This window comes from Podarcis melisellensis (genome assembly GCF_964234715.1).
Source record: "Podarcis melisellensis genome assembly, chromosome: 13".
NCBI lineage: Eukaryota > Metazoa > Chordata > Lepidosauria > Squamata > Lacertidae > Podarcis > Podarcis melisellensis.
The window spans coordinates 15290710-15305963 of record NC_138545.1 but is presented as its reverse complement, the minus strand read 5'-3'; the positions used below and the strand labels follow the sequence as shown (position 1 = coordinate 15305963).

The following is a 15254-nucleotide window of genomic DNA, read 5'->3' as shown; positions in this document are numbered from 1 at the left end:
TCTCTGACAAAGAGCTTGAACAAAAAGGAATGTTGTTCAAATATGCTTTTATTCCCCCTCCAAATAATTTTTACATATAACAACATATAACCACAGTAACTTGTCCATTAAGTTTAATATGCACTAGACAAGCAAGGTGTTTATTTATGCATTATCAATTCAAGTATCCTCTCCGAAGAGATTCCTGTATTGTGGGTGGAATAAAAGCATCTTCTGTCTCATTTATAAAAGAAAAGAATGGAATCAAAGTCTTGCCAAAAGGGTCTATTCTTGAAGTGCCTTTAAATTACCCTTCTGTGGCGAGTAAGGCATCCTGACAGAGCTATATTCCAAATATTATTTACCCAGATTTCAGTGGGGATTTCTGTAGGTTTTTTTTTAAATAAAAAAATTATTTATACTTTTCAAGTTTATACATTTCACTAATTTTATAAAGTTCATTAATTTTACAATCATTTTGACATTTCAAAACTTGACTTCCTTCCCCCTCTTTCTGTGGTTCCTTGAATTTATTTTTAATATTTTCTGCATATCCAAATTAACCTATTTTGCTCATTTATTCATCTTCTTTAAATACATACTCTTATAAAGCTGCAGGTTGTTTCCAGTATTGGGCTATTGTTAACTGGGCTGCTGATAATAATAAAAATACTAAATCTCTGCATTTAAGGTTTATGAAAAGGGGATCTCACTGCATACAAATTCAAGTTGGGAAATTTACTTAGTACGTTACAAAGGGAATGTGCATCACCCGTGACCACTGGTCCTGCTAGCTAGGGATGATGGGAGTTTGCAGTCGCAAAACACCTGGAGACCCAACCTGCCCTGGTGCTAGAGGGACAGACTGAGCACCTTTCTGTTTTTTCTCCAACCCACCAGACTCCCTATTTCTTTCCCCACTGTCTCCTCTTCCTCATATGACCCTGCCTCTTCCCAGATGATGATGATAATGATAATAATGATAATAATAATAATAATAATAATAATAATAATAATAATAATAATAATATAATACTTTATTATTTATACCCCGCCCACTCTCGGAGGCTCCCAACAGCATATTAAACAGAATAAAACATCAAACATTAAAAACTTCCCAATACAGAAGAATGAGGAAATCCCAACGAAAGAACAATGGCAAGAAAAATTGATGAGCTATGCAGAGTTGGCTAAATTGACATACAAACTGCGGGATAAGGACAACTGTGACTTTAAGGAAGAATGGGAACTTTTTACAAATTATTTAAAGAGACAACAAAATGAATTGGGACTCCTTGGCAGGTTTTGAATAAACATACACAAATTGATTGGTTGAGAACATGATAGCTAGATAAGGCAAGGATAAGTATAATTTTATAACATGCAGAGAATAATATGTGGAGAGAAATCAGAGAGGGGAGCTGAGGGAAGTTCCTGGTTTGGGGGGGGAAGGGAGGGATGGAAGAGGGGGGGAAGGGGAATGTATGTGATTATATGGTTTGTTATGTCGAAATTGCTTAATAAAAATATTTTTTTTTTTAAAAAAAACTTCCCTAAACAGGGCTGCCTTCAGATGTCTTCTAAAAGTCAGTTAGTTGTTTATTTCTTTGACATCTGATGGGAGGGCATTCCATAGGGTGGGCGCCACTACCAAAAAGGCCCTCTGCCTGCTTCCCTGTAGCTTCACTTCTCGCAGGGAGGGAACCACCAGAAGACCCTCGGAGCTGGACCTCAGCATCTGGGCTGAGTGATGAGAGTGGAGATGCTCCTTCAGGTATACAGAGAACCAAAAGCAGCATGTTCACTGCCCTGCTCTCAGAGGTTACCAACAAGTTTGAGGTTGTTCAACAAGAGAACTCAGTTGATAGAGCATGAGACTCTTAATCTTAGGGTCATGGGTTTGAGCCCCACCCTGGGCAAAAAGATTCTGGCATTACAGGGGGTTGGAATAGATGACCCTCATGGTCCCTTCCAGCTCCATGATTCTAGTCTCCTCTGTCAGGACTTCCGGAGGCTTTCTCTCTCACCTGGAACCGGTTTGATGCCCTCCAGCCTCCAGATGTTTCCTGGGGCGGGGCGGGCGGGGCACCCCTCGCCTGGCGCGGCTGTGATGCATCTGGATGTTGGCACCGAAGGGGCGGGCGCAAGGAAGGAGTGGCGGGGCGGCTCCTTGACCCAAAGGAGAGAGATTTTAAAGACGGGGGTCGAAGAGGCAGCAGAGGCGGCAAATCAGGACGTCGGACGGAGTGGGAGACCTTTAAACCGTTTTAAGAATCGCCCAGAAATCTGTACTGATTCTCGTACCGTCTGTGAAAGAGAGAGGCGAGAGTAGACGTCGGGGTGGAAGCGAGGAGGACAGGAGAAGTCCGACGAAGGAACCGAGGGGAACAGAAAAAAGACGAGAGAGAGAGAGAGAGGGAAGCAAGGAAGGAAGTAGAAAAAGGTAATTTCTAGCCATTTTTTAAAGGAGTAACAGAGCTGCGCATTCAGTAAATAACAAATAGATAAAAAGGGGAGAATTGAAAAATAGAAAAGTCAGAAGAGGAGGAGGAGGGTGACGGTGCCCTGCACACAGTAGAAGAAAATAACTTTATAACAGGAAAGCAAGGAGAGAGAAAGATAAATACAGATTCCAGGGCTGTGTAAGAAAGGCCTGAGATCATCCCCATGGCGGCCCCGACGGGAGTGGAGCACTTTGCCGAGGACCTGATCTGCTCCATCTGCCTGGAGCTCTTCCGGGACCCCGTGATGCTGGAATGCGGGCACAACTATTGCCAGCCTTGCATCGCCCGCTACTGGGCTGAGGTGCCCGGCGGAGGCGGCGGCAGCAGCAGCAGCAGCAGCAGCAGCGACGGGGAGGACGCGCCTCTGCCCACGTGCCCGGAGTGCCGCCGGGAGATCCCGGGGGGCAAATTCACGGCCAACCGCGTCCTGGGCCAGCTGGCGCGGAAGACCCTGGAGACACTGTCCGCCCGGGCGAGCGACGAAGACGCCGAGCCCGACGGGCTGCTGGACGACGAAGTGCAGGGAGAGCTGCTCTTCTGCGCCGACGACGGCTGCCTGGCGAGGGCGCTGCAGCCGGATCACTGGGGGCACCAGTGCATCCCTTTGGACGGGGCTGTGGAGCGCTACAAGGTCGGTAGGCGGCGCTCAAGCATCCTATAGTGCTAGATCGTAGAATCTTAGAGTTGGGTTCCCAGGGTCATCTAGTCCAACCCCCTGCAATGCAGGAATCTCGGATAAAGCATCCAGGGCGGATCAGACTTCCCCCATCCTAGTGCCCTCCAGCTGCCTTTGAATACTCAAATGTGGAAGAACTGTGGACTGGGTTCAGTTACTGAGCCTGAAAACAACCCCCTTGCTTCCAAACCCCTAGCCTAGGCTTTTATTTAACTGTGAATCTTTGGGAGATCTTGGGGTTTAAAGGGGGGGAAACGGACTAGATCTGGCACTCCTCGGCTTTTAGGCAATGATGCCTATTACTTAACTGGCTTCCAAAAAATGGCAAGACAGCAGGGCTGAACTGGGTGGCTGTGGTGCTTCTCTTTATTCCACTGAGCGGGACCTGGGATTTCTGCCCCAAACTTCTACCCTGTTGCACAACCGCCTGTTGTCGCTGGCTGCAGTATCCTGTTGTCCCACTAGGGGTGGGCCATGCCACTTCGCAACTTGCACTGCTTAGGACCGTCCAGTTTTTGGCGTCATGCAACCAGAATTCTGCTTCGCCGGACGTTATAGCTTAATTTTTGCAGCTCAACAAAGCACGTTCTCCAGATGTTACATAGCTGGCCCCTGCTTGTAGAAACAGTAGAACATTTTACATCAAATCCCTTTTCTCATAATGTTTGCAACTGGACATGATTGATACCTGGCACATTCAGAATCGTAATGTAGTAAAGCCCTGTTCGGACTGCTCTATTTCAGAATTCATGTTTAGATTCCTTACTATGAAAAACAACCCAAAACCCAAGAAGCATATTATTATTAACTTTTGTATACCACCCTTCATCTGTAGATCTCAGGGTGGTATACAACATAGATAGGAAAGAGCTGGCTTTTGGGTCTCTGAATATTAGCTTAATATGTGTGGGGAGTTTAAAAGAAAGAAAGAAGAATAAGCTGCAAGAAGCTTTTAAACAATGAGTTCCTTGCCTTTTGGTCTGTGTTGCAATCTCCATGGGGCTGTTCCGTATGATTAATCTGAATATGCAATTTAATCTATGATACCTGTGGGTCTCAGAGTGGAAGAATGGCTCACACATCACCTGACCATTACTCATTTTTGAGAAAAAAAGGATGCCTGATACTTGAGCCTTGAGCTCAATTTCGCAACTCTAGGCAAACAGTCTTTCCTAGATGTGATTCAGAGTTGCACATGATCTTCTCAAAGCTGCTTTAGCTGTATGTTTCCAAACATCTCCCCTAGCTGCGATGCCCTAGAGTCGGCTGCATTTCACCCAGTGGATCCCTTTAGTTTCAGGTCAGCAGGGCCTCTCAGGTACCTTGCCACTCTTTGGACTGCTTCCCTGACTTTCTTCTTCGTCTTCTTCTTCTTTTTGAAGTTTTTATTGTTCCAATGATTCAGCATTAATACACACATATTGTGAATATACAAACATACATTTCATACAATCCTTAAAAATGTTCAAACATACCTACACTCAATCCCACAGATCATTCCTTCCAATTTCTCCCATTGTTTTGGATATATTGTAGTACTCCCTGACTTTCTTTGTTGGTGAGCTGGTTTGCATTAACTCTGAGCACTGGCACCTCTGGGTGTGCATTGCCTTCGTGCTCAAGCTGTTGCAAGCATTGTAGAGCCTTGTAGAGCCATGAAAATCAGGCAAGACATCGCCACGTGCTGGGCAGTTGTAATTCAGGTTGATGGCTTCGTTAAATATGCAGTTTAATAAATACAGGCTTCACTCAAAAAATGGCAGCGTCTGGTAAGAAGGAACATGCCAAATTTGGAAAGGGATGTGGGAAAAGAAAGGATTGCAGGAAATTTATTTTGAAGAGGGTGTCGCTCATGTTGCTGGAACCACTTCTAATTTAGTGTTGCCATATGTCCGGAATCTCCCGGACAAAGATTTCGTAAGCAGCATCCGGGTGGAAATCGCTGAATTGTCTGGGAAAATCTGGACGTATGGCAGCCCATGTCGGCAGTGTAGAATTGCATTAAAATTAAAGCTCAAAACATTGGCCCCAAACAAAACAAACAATAAAACCTCTTTCACTTTTTGAAATATTGCCAGGTAGAAAGTCATGCCCTATTAATAACAACAAACTGGGTGTGTTTCTTTGAGAGGCGGAGCCCAGCATAAAGTTTATGTCTCCTCTAATGGCAGGTAAAGTGGGTTAATGTTGCCTTTTGGTTTTGAGAAACTCCCCCCCCCCATTCCAAGCAAGCGAAAAATAAAACAAAACCCCCTAACCAGGCTATTGATCGCTGTGGCTAGTGGCAACCCTACATGAGCAGCAGTTGCCAATGGAGTCTCATTGCCCTTTTGTGTTTATTCTTTGCCATGTCTGTTTCCATGCAGGAGGTCCTAACAGCTGCTCAGGTGGTGCTGGAATCCAGAGCCCAAGCTGCAAAATTGCTGCAAGAGCAGAGTGCCCAGAAATTTCCGGAAATCTCTGTGAGTCCAAGCCTCTTTGATGTTTCTGCCCTTGTTTCATGGAGCCAAGCTGCATGTTACTTTCAGCACACACGCTTTTGCTTTTTAATGTGTATTTAATGCTTGGTTTGAAGTGTAAGAAAACAGCAGAATCTATTAAGAAACATGTCTGAGAAGATGACATTAGATAAGACGGAACCTTAAAGTGCAATTGCATGTAATTTGGGTTAAAACATTGATGTCAGGTGAACGGGAAGTCACTAGTTTTGTTGAATTGGAATATAATTGTTGAGTAACAATTTTCTATATGGAAAAAAGGAATAAGATATTCTTCTGGAGCATCTCCACCCCCATCATTCAGCCCAGATGCTGAGGTCCAGTTCCAAGGGCCTTCTGGCAGTTCCCTCACTGCGAGAAGTGAGGTTACAGGGAACCAGGCAGGGGGTCTTCTCGGTAGTGGCGCCCGCCCTGCGGAACAACCTCCCGTCAGATGTCAAAGAAATAAATGACTATCTGACTTTTAGAAGACACCTGAAGGCAGCCCTATATTGGGAAGTTTTTAATGACTGATGTTTTATTGGGTTTTTGAAATTCTGTTGGGAGCTGCCCAGAGTATTAATAATAATAATAATAATAATAATAATAATAATAATAATAATAATAAATTTATTATTTATACCCCGCCCATCTGGCTGAGTTTCCCCAGCCACTCTAGGTGGCTTCCAATCGAGTGTTAAAAACAATACAGCATTAAATATTAAAAACTTCCCGAAACAGGGCTGCCTTCAGATGTCTTTTAAAGATAAGATAGCTGCGTATTTCCTTCACATCTGAAGGGAGGGTGTTCCACAGGGCGGACGCCACTACCGAGAAGGCCCTCTGTCTGGTTCCCTGTAACCTCACTTCTTGCAGTGAGGGAACCACCAGAAGGCCCTCGGCGCTGGATTTCAGTATAAGTAATTTATTATTATTATTATTATTATTATTATTATTATTAAAAATGCATGTAATGTTGCTGCTACTTCTAAATGAAGGAAAAAACAGCTTTGCGCATCCCAGTTCAGTCTGGGAGGGTAACACTGGGCTGCTGGCTTCCTCCCACAAACAGTCCCTTTTCTCTAAGCACACTGGGGCTGCCAGATTAGAGCCGGTGTCCATCGCTCACACATCCTTTCTCCACCATTGCTGTTCCTTCTCAAGGCCCAGCGCCTCCGCCTGGAGCAGCACCTCTCAGCCCAGTTCACTGAGCTCCACCAGTGGCTCCAGGAGAAGGAGGCAGCGATGAGGAGGGAGATCCGGCGCGAGGAAGAGCTCCTCCTCAGTGAGCTGGAAAGGAACCAGCGCAACGGGCAGGAGCAAGTCCGTGCGGCTGAGGAACAAGCGGCCAAGATCCAGGCACGGCTGGAGGAGCAGCTGGACCCCGAAGCCTTCCTGAAGGTCAGTGCGTCTCTGAACAAATCTATGGGGAGGGCATCATTTCTTGATTGCAGGCAGGTATGGTCTCCCAGAAGGGATGCGGGTGGCATTGTGGGTTAAAGCACAGAGCCTAGGACTTGCTGATCAGAAGGTCGGCTGTTCGAATCCCCGCGATGGGGTGAGCTCCTGTTGCTTGGTCCCAGCTCGTGCCAACCTAGCAGTTCAAAAGCACATCAAAGTGCAAGTAGATAAATAGGTACTGCTCCGGCGGGAAGGTAAACGGCGTTTCCATGCGCTGCTCTGGTTTGCCAGAAGCTGCTTAGTCATACTGGCCACATGACCCGGAAGCTGTACGCTGGCTCCCTCGGCCAATAAAGCGAGATGAGCGCCACAACCCCAGAGTCGGCCACGACTGGACCTAATGGTCAGGGGTCCCGTTACCTTTTTATGGTCTCCCAGATGTACTTGAGATCCTGCATAAATCATGTAAACGAAATATGCTTGTGTCCGTTTGCTTTTTATGATTGAGCAGAAGGTATGACAAATCTGTACCCGTGTAGAAAGGGGACGTAGGGGGAACTGTCACCTGCAAAGTATGCAAATTAAGAGGTGTAAAGTGGAGCCCATGAAATCTGCCCATCAGGCGCGCCGAGTTCCACCCAGCATTGTGGGTGCCTGGCACGTGTGGTTGATGTCACACACGTGTGTGATGTCATATGTTGGCGCCGAAGCAGAAGGGCTCGATGGAGCCCCCTGTCACAGCGGAAGGGCCGGACTGAATGACCCGCCACCGCACCTTCTCGGTAGTGGCATCCGCCCTGTGGAACGCCCTCCCATCAGATGTCAAGGGATTAAACAACTATTTGGCTTTTAGAAGACATCCGAAGGCAGCCCTCCTTAGGGAAGCTTTTAATGTTTGAAGTTTTATTGCTTTTTTGTTGTTATTATTATTAATATTCTATTGGGAGCTGCCCAGAGTGGCTGGGGAAACCCAGCCAGATTGGCAGGGAATGATTAAATTAAATTAAATTAAATTAATAAATATTAGTTGCACAGCCAGGCACCCACAGTAAAAAAATTTGTGCGTGCCTCGGCACCCATGATCGCCCAGAGATGGTGACTATGCTGCCAGCGATGCGAAGTTTGGAAGAACTGCAAACCCTTTTAGAGAGGGTGGGATTAATTATTATTAGTTATTAAATTTATACATCACCCTTCACCTTGGGGCGTTTCACAAGATTCAGAATAAAAGCACAAATTAAAAACTTAAAACAACCCCCCCCATTTTAAAGGCTGTAGAATATTAATCAGCTGAAGGCCTTTGTGAATAGTTTTTGCCTGGTGCCTGAAGACGTATAACGAAGGCAGCAGATGAACCTACCTGAGTTAAAGTTCCATGACAAGCTGTAAACCAGCAGAGCACTGGGTTGCTGAAAAGAAAGAGGGGTTCAGTTGAAGTAAATTTTTAAAGCTTTGAATGTGGGGGAAGGAAACCCCCATGGAATAAACCAGCTCCGCCACTGAAGCCAGCAAGAGGGTTTCCATTGCTGAGCAAGCCCTAGGCTAGAGAAAGTCACCGTGACTGCCTCAATTTATATAATCTGGCTGCAACCCACAAATCCAGTCATCATTTTGGATGAGGTCATGAGAAGACTCGTGTGACAGGCAATTGCGTTGCTTGCTTCCATTAGACCAAAGGTGGATCACCTTTTTCTGATCAAGGACTGCATTTCCTTCTGGTGGGCGTGGCCAGGGGCAAAAGTGGGCGGAGCAACAAATATGAATCTTTGCCTTTGTACTGCTGGTTTCACACCCTAAAAAACTTGGAGAGCTACTTTTGGCCCCTTGCCCCTGAGGCCTGAGGTTCCCCACGCCTGCTCTAGACCTTGGCTGGGATATTACAACCAGTTTTGCGATGGCTTGTGGCCCAAGATATCCTCTCTCAATATGGGCTGGCCCATTTTCTGTGACCGTCATGGGAGGCCCAGCCCATGGTCCTGTCGAGAGGTATGGCCCGTGGGATGGTGTCATGAGGCAGGGCCTGCTTGGTGGTGGCTCTCCCGCTCATGGAACTCCCAGCCCTGGGGAAAGTTGGCTGTCCTCGTCGTTGACAACTCTTAAGTGTCACTTGAAGATGCATTTAGTCATTCATTCAAACCTTTGGTACATAGACGCAGTGAGGAATCCATTAGCTTAAGTATTACCGTATTTACGGTGCCTGTAGCATCACACTTTTGAGTTTTGATATAGGTTTTAGCTACTCTTTTAGCAATGGGTGTTATCGTGATTGTCATTTGCGATGGCTGCATGACACTCTGGGCTCCTGTGGGAAGAAGGTAGGAAACCCATAAGGGTGATGGAAAATAATTTAAGATGTCCTGTTTTAAGCAGCTTCTGTGATATCCATGAAACTATATTCTAAATGGTCATTTTCCTTTTCCCTTTTTCTTTTTGCAGGACATCAAAGCCTTCACAGAAAAGTGAGTAGACCGTATGACTGAACCTCCAGCTTCTGTTCTCAACCCTCTCAGCAAACATGCATTTACTTGACTTCATCTTGGGATGCAACTGGAGCTGTGCCAGCAATATTGTTAGAGGGTGGGACAGGGTCTTTCGTGGCTCCTGGATCTTCTCCCTCTCCCCATCACTTTTTAAAACGATTTTAAAAAACCTCTGCTTCTAGCTTTCTCTGTCTGCTGTTTGTTTTCCACTCATGATCTGTGATCCACAACTAGAACACATTCCCTGCTAGATCAGGAATATAACACCAGTGCCTTTGGCATCGATTAATCCACAACTACTCCCGTGTTTGAATAATGTGATATGACTCTTATTTAGGAGCTAAATGAGCATTAGTACAACGAGCAGCACTTTCAGATCTGGCCGCTAGGTGGCGATAAAGAGCAGCTTGTGACACTCATAATCATGGATTCTACTTTATACGATCTTTTTCCTGTTCTTGCAGATATTGTCCTAGTGATGACAAAGGATCCACACTGCCTGTGGTCGCCCGTGAGTTCAGCCTGGGCCAGTTTAAGGGCCCCATTCAGTACATGGTTTGGAAGGAGATGCTGCCAGCTCTGAGACCTTGTAAGTATTGGAGCGATGAGGCTTTATTGCCACAACAGCTTGGCATAAACTGTTTCTGTGATGCTGTGGCAAAATCTGCCACTTGAGGCCAGAGCTGCTCTGCAATAATAATAATAATAATAATAATAATAATAAAATTTATTTATACCCCACCCATCTGGCTGGGTTTCCCCAGCCACTCTGGGCGGCTCCCAACCAAATATTAAAAACACAATACAGCATTAAACATTAAAAACTCCCCTAAACAGGGCTGCCTTCAGATGTCTTTTAGAAGTAAGTTGCTTATTGCCTTGTTCAGAAAGTGGTGGTGGGGGATGAGTGTTCAGACCCCTGGGCTCTCACTTGTGGGGTGCCTCAGGGTTCCGTCCTCTCCCCCATGCTTTTTAACATCTATATGAAGCCGCTGGGGGAGATCATCAGGGGGTTTGGACTGGGTGTCCATCAATATGCAGATGATACCCAGCTCTACCTCTCTTTCAAATCAGAACCAGTGAAGGCGGTGAAGGTCCTGTGTGAGTGCCTGGAGGCAGTTGGAGGATGGATGGCGGCTAATGGATTGAAGTTGAATCCTGACAAGACAGAAGTACTGTTTTTGGGGGACAGGGGGCGGGCTGGTGTGGAGGACTCCCTGATCCTGAATAGGGTAACTGTGCCCCTGAAGTACCAGGTGCGTAGCCTGGGAGTCATTTTGGACTCACAGCTGTCCATGGAGGCGCAGGTCAATTCTGTATCCAGGGCAGCTGTCTACCAACTCCACCTGGTACGTAGGCTGAGACCCTACCTGCCCGCGGATTGTCTCGCCAGAGTGGTGCATGCTCTAGTTATCTCCCGCTTGGACTACTGCAATGCGCTCTACGTGGGGCTACCTTTGAAGGTGACTCAGAAACTACAGCTAATCCAGAATGCGGCAGCTAGACTGGTGACTGGGGGCGGCTGCCGAGACCACATAACACCGGTCTTGAAAGACCTACATTGGCTCCCAGTATGTTTCCGAGCACAATTCAAAGTGTTGGTGTTGACCTTTAAAGCCCTAAACGGCCTCGGCCCGGTATACCTGAAGGAGCGTCTCCACCCCCATCGTTCTGCCCGGACGCTGAGGTCCAGCGCCGAGGGCCTTCTGGCGGTTCCCTCATTGTGAGAAGCAAAGCTACAGGGAACCAGGCAGAGGGCCTTTTCGGTAGTGGTGCCCGCCCTGTGGAACGCCCTCCCATCAGATGTCAAAACGATAAACAACTACCTGACATTCAGAAGACATCTTAAGGCAGCCCTGTTCAGGGAAGTTTTTAATGTATGATATTTTAGTGTTTTTTGGTTTCTATGGAAGCCGCCCAGAGTGGCTGGGGAAACCCAGCCAGATGGGCGAGGTACAAATAATAAATTATTATTATTATTATTATTATTATTATTATTATTATTATTATTATTGACATCTATTGGGAAGGTGTTCCACAGGGCGCCACTACCGAGAAGGCCCTCTGCCTGGTTCCCTGTAACCTCCTTCTTGCAGTGAGGGAACTGCCAGAAGGCCCTCGGCGCTGGACCTCAGTGTCTTAGTTCAAATGTTGTTTCATGCAGAGGAGCCAGTGTGGCATAGTAACTAGAGCAGCCCCTCCCCAAGCTGGTGCCCCTAGACTTTTTTCACTACAAGTCCCATCAACCCCAGGTAGAATGGTCAAAGGTCAGGGATGATGGGAGATGTAGATCAACACTGTCCGGAGAGCACCAGCTGGGGAAGGTTGGGTTTGGTATTGGATTGGGACCAGGGATGCCCAGCTTCAAATTTATATTTGGCCCCGAAACGCACTAAGCAGACTTCAGCCAGGCTCTGTTTCTGAGCATAACCTACCTCACAAGGTTGTGAGGACAAACAACAACAACAATTTATTATTTATACCCCGCCCATCTGGCTGGGTTTCCCCAGCCACTCTTGGAGGCTCCCAACAAAAGATTAAAATACAATAATTCACCAAATATTAAAAACTTCCCTAAACAGGGCTACCTTCAGGTGTCTTCTAAAAGTCAGATAGTTGTTTATTTCTTTAACATCTGATGGGAGGGCATTCCACAGGGCGGGTGCCACCACCGAGAAGGCCCTCTGCCTGGTTCCCTGTAACTTCGGTTCTCTCAGTGAGGGAACCGCCAGAAGGCACTCAGTGCAGGACCTCTGTGTCCGGGCTGAATGATGGGGTTGGAGATGCTCCTTCAGGTATACTGGGCCGAGGCCGTTTAGGGCTTTAAAGATCAGCACCAACACTCTGAATTGTGCTTGGAAATGTACTGGGAACCAATGTAGGTCTTTCAAGACCGGTGTTATGTGGTCTTGGCGGCCACTCCCAGTCACCAGTCTGGCTGCCATGTTCTGGATTAGTTGTAGTTTCTGGGTCACCTTCAAAGGTAGCCCCACGTAGAGTGCATTGCAGTAGTCTAAGCAGGAGATAACTAGAGCATGCACCACTCTGGCGAGACAGTCTGTGGGTAGGTAGGGTGTCAGCCTGTATTCTAGATAGAGCTGGTAGACAGCTGCCCCGGACACAGAATCAACCTGTGCCTCCATGGACAGCTGTGAGTCCAAAATGACTTCCAGGCTGCACACCTGGTCCTTCAGTGGGCTTCAGTTACCCCGTTCAGGACCAGGGAGTCCTCCACACCCACCCACCCCCTGTCCCCCAGGAACAGTACTTCTGTCTTGTCAGGATTCAACCTCAATCTGTTAGCTGCCATCTATCCAAAAGTGTGTGTGTGTGTAATCTTGCATCTCTTTTGACCAATGCCCCATCTGAAGCAAACTGGGAAAGCTGAGCTGGTAGAGCATGAGACCCTTAATTTCAGGATCGTGGGTTTGAGCCCCAAAAGATTCCTGCATTGCAGGGGGCTGGACTAGATGATCCTTGGGGTCCCTTCCAATTTCACAGTTTTATGATTCTATGAAGTGCCATGCCTGCCCTTGTACCGAGTGCCAGCTGACGAAAGATCTCCACTTAACACAACTGGGTTGCAACTCGTGAAACCTGAGTTCTTTGTGTGGTTTAGGGTGGACATTAGAGAAGAGCAAGGCTTTATCTGAGGAGATAAAGAAATAAAGAACTACACAACTTTTAGAAGAAATCTGAAGGCAGCCCTTTAAACCTTTTTAAAAAGTTTGACATTTTAAAATGTTTTTATATGTGTCAGAAGCCACCCAGAGTGTCTGGGGCAACTCAGCCTGATGCGCAGCGTATTATTATTATTATTATTATTATTATTATTATTACCTTTAACCTAGGCTTCCTCAACCTCGGCCCTCCAGATGTTTTTGGCCTACAACTCCCATGATCCCTAGATAGCGGGTCCAGTGGTCAGGGAATTGTAGGCTCAAAACATCAGGAGGGCCGAGGTTGAGGAAGCCTGCTTTAACCACTATGTGGCAGGCAGAAATTTAACAGGTTATGCCATATAAAGACTGGGACTATAATTACAGGAAAAGTTTTTCCTGTTGACATTGTGGCTAGATCTACACAGCTATAAAAAAACCACTGTGAAAACGCTCTGCAAGAAACCACTGTAAAGCTCACAATTGAGAATATCACTGAGTTGCGATTTTAGCTCTACAGTCCCATCCGGTGTCACAGTGTTATAACACATTTATAAGGCTGCATTTTGACTGATGTAGCTGTGTCCTCTGTCTGTCTTGTTATGTGTGGCCCCTGATTTATCACTCGGCCCTCTACCCTACTTGCCGAAGACAATACGAATTTGTATGTGAAGCAAAGGATACGCAGATACATGTCCTCTTTGTGTGAGAAGGGTGGCGTGCCTGATGCACATGCAGTGTGCTGGGCCCAGAAACTCCTTTTGGCACCTCTGAGGTAAAAAATGGACTGTCTGTTTAGTGTAGATCTCTCCTGCATCCAACATTTCTGAATGTAATGTAAGGTGTCGGTAACCATTACGTCGGTCGTATCCCAACAGCTCCCTGTCAAATCACCTTGGATCCTGCCACCAACCACCCCAACCTTGTGCTTTCCAAGGACCTTGATAGCGTTCGTCTGGAAGACAACCCTGAGGACGAGGTCCCTGACGGGCCTGAGAGGTTCAGCAAGTGCGTGTGTGTGCTGGGCTCTCAGGGATTTACCTCAGGACGCCATTACTGGGAAGTAGAGGTGAGGAATAAAACCAGCTGGGACATTGGGGTGGCCAAGGAGTCCGTCAACAGGAAGGAAGCCAAAGTGAAAGTCAAGCCCAGCAATGGATTCTGGGCCATCTGGCTGAGGAACGGTAGTGAATACAAGGCCCTTGAGTCTCCCCCCAAGCTGCTGTCCCTCAAGGACAAGCCCCAGAAAGTCGGGGTCTACCTGGACTACGAAGCGGGGCAGGTCTCCTTCTACGATGCTGACACCATGCTCCACATCTACACCTTTTCGGACATCTTCTCCGAGCGCCTCTATCCCATGTTCAGCCCTGGAGTCAACAAGGACGGGCTCAACGGCGAAGCCCTCCACCTCCTGTCCCCGCGGACATAGCAAAGGCCGTACCTGGAAGTCCCATCAAGCCCCACCAGAATGCTGTTTCATTTGCAAACGGTCTTAATTTATGTTGAGTTGCTGGATTAGAGTGGACTTGGACCAGGTGGTGCCTGGCTAGGAAACTACTGGCGCCCCATGCAAAGTTGCTCTGAACTTCCCAAGGAAAGAATGAGCACAATTCAAAGTGTTGGTGCTGACCTTTAAAGCCCTAAACAGCCTCGATCCAGTATACCTGAAGGAGCGTCTCCACCCCCATCATCCAGCCTGGACACTGAGGCCCAGCTCCGAGGGCCTTCTGGCGGTTCCCTAACTCGAGAAGCAAAGTTACAGGGAACCAAGCAGAGGGCCTTCTCGGTAGTGGCGCCCGCCCAGTGGAATGCCCTCCCATCAGATGTCAAGGAAATAAGCAACTATCTGACTTTTAAAAGACATCTGAAGGCAGCCCTGTTTAGGGAAGTTTTTAATGTTTGATGTTTTATTGCTCTATTATTATTATTATTATTATTATTATTATTATTATTATTATCCTGTTGGGAGCCACCCAGAGTAGCTGGGGAAACCCAGCCAGATGGGCAGCATATGAATAATAAATGAATAATAAATTATTATTATTATTATAAAGGTATAGTAGGAACTTGCATTGTTC

At 46.8% G+C, this 15254-nt stretch overlaps 1 protein-coding gene across 1 annotated transcript; it reads left to right on the top strand.

Moving 5' to 3' along the window:
* The first annotated feature begins 2090 nt into the window (after window positions 1–2090).
* LOC309353976 (zinc-binding protein A33-like) lies at window positions 2091–15229 on the top strand. Its single transcript, XM_081883649.1, has 6 exons — window positions 2091–3114; window positions 5526–5621; window positions 6801–7037; window positions 9474–9496; window positions 9982–10106; window positions 14055–15229. The coding sequence occupies exons 1-6, from the start codon at window positions 2647–2649 to the stop codon at window positions 14603–14605; spliced, it is 1500 nt and encodes a 499-aa protein (XP_081739775.1). The 5' UTR covers window positions 2091–2646; the 3' UTR covers window positions 14606–15229.
* Window positions 15230–15254: the final 25 nt, after the last annotated feature.

Bases quoted from the DNA above. Each gene is read 5' to 3' on its own strand.
- LOC309353976 (XM_081883649.1), top strand. From the start codon at position 2,647: ATGGCGGCCCCGACGGGAGTGGAGCACTTTGCCGAGGACCTGATCTGC. The intron at 5,622-6,800 runs GTGAGTCCAAGC...TTCCTTCTCAAG, and splicing joins AGAAATTTCCGGAAATCTCT to GCCCAGCGCCTCCGCCTGGA. The intron at 9,497-9,981 runs GTGAGTAGACCG...CTGTTCTTGCAG, and splicing joins ATCAAAGCCTTCACAGAAAA to ATATTGTCCTAGTGATGACA.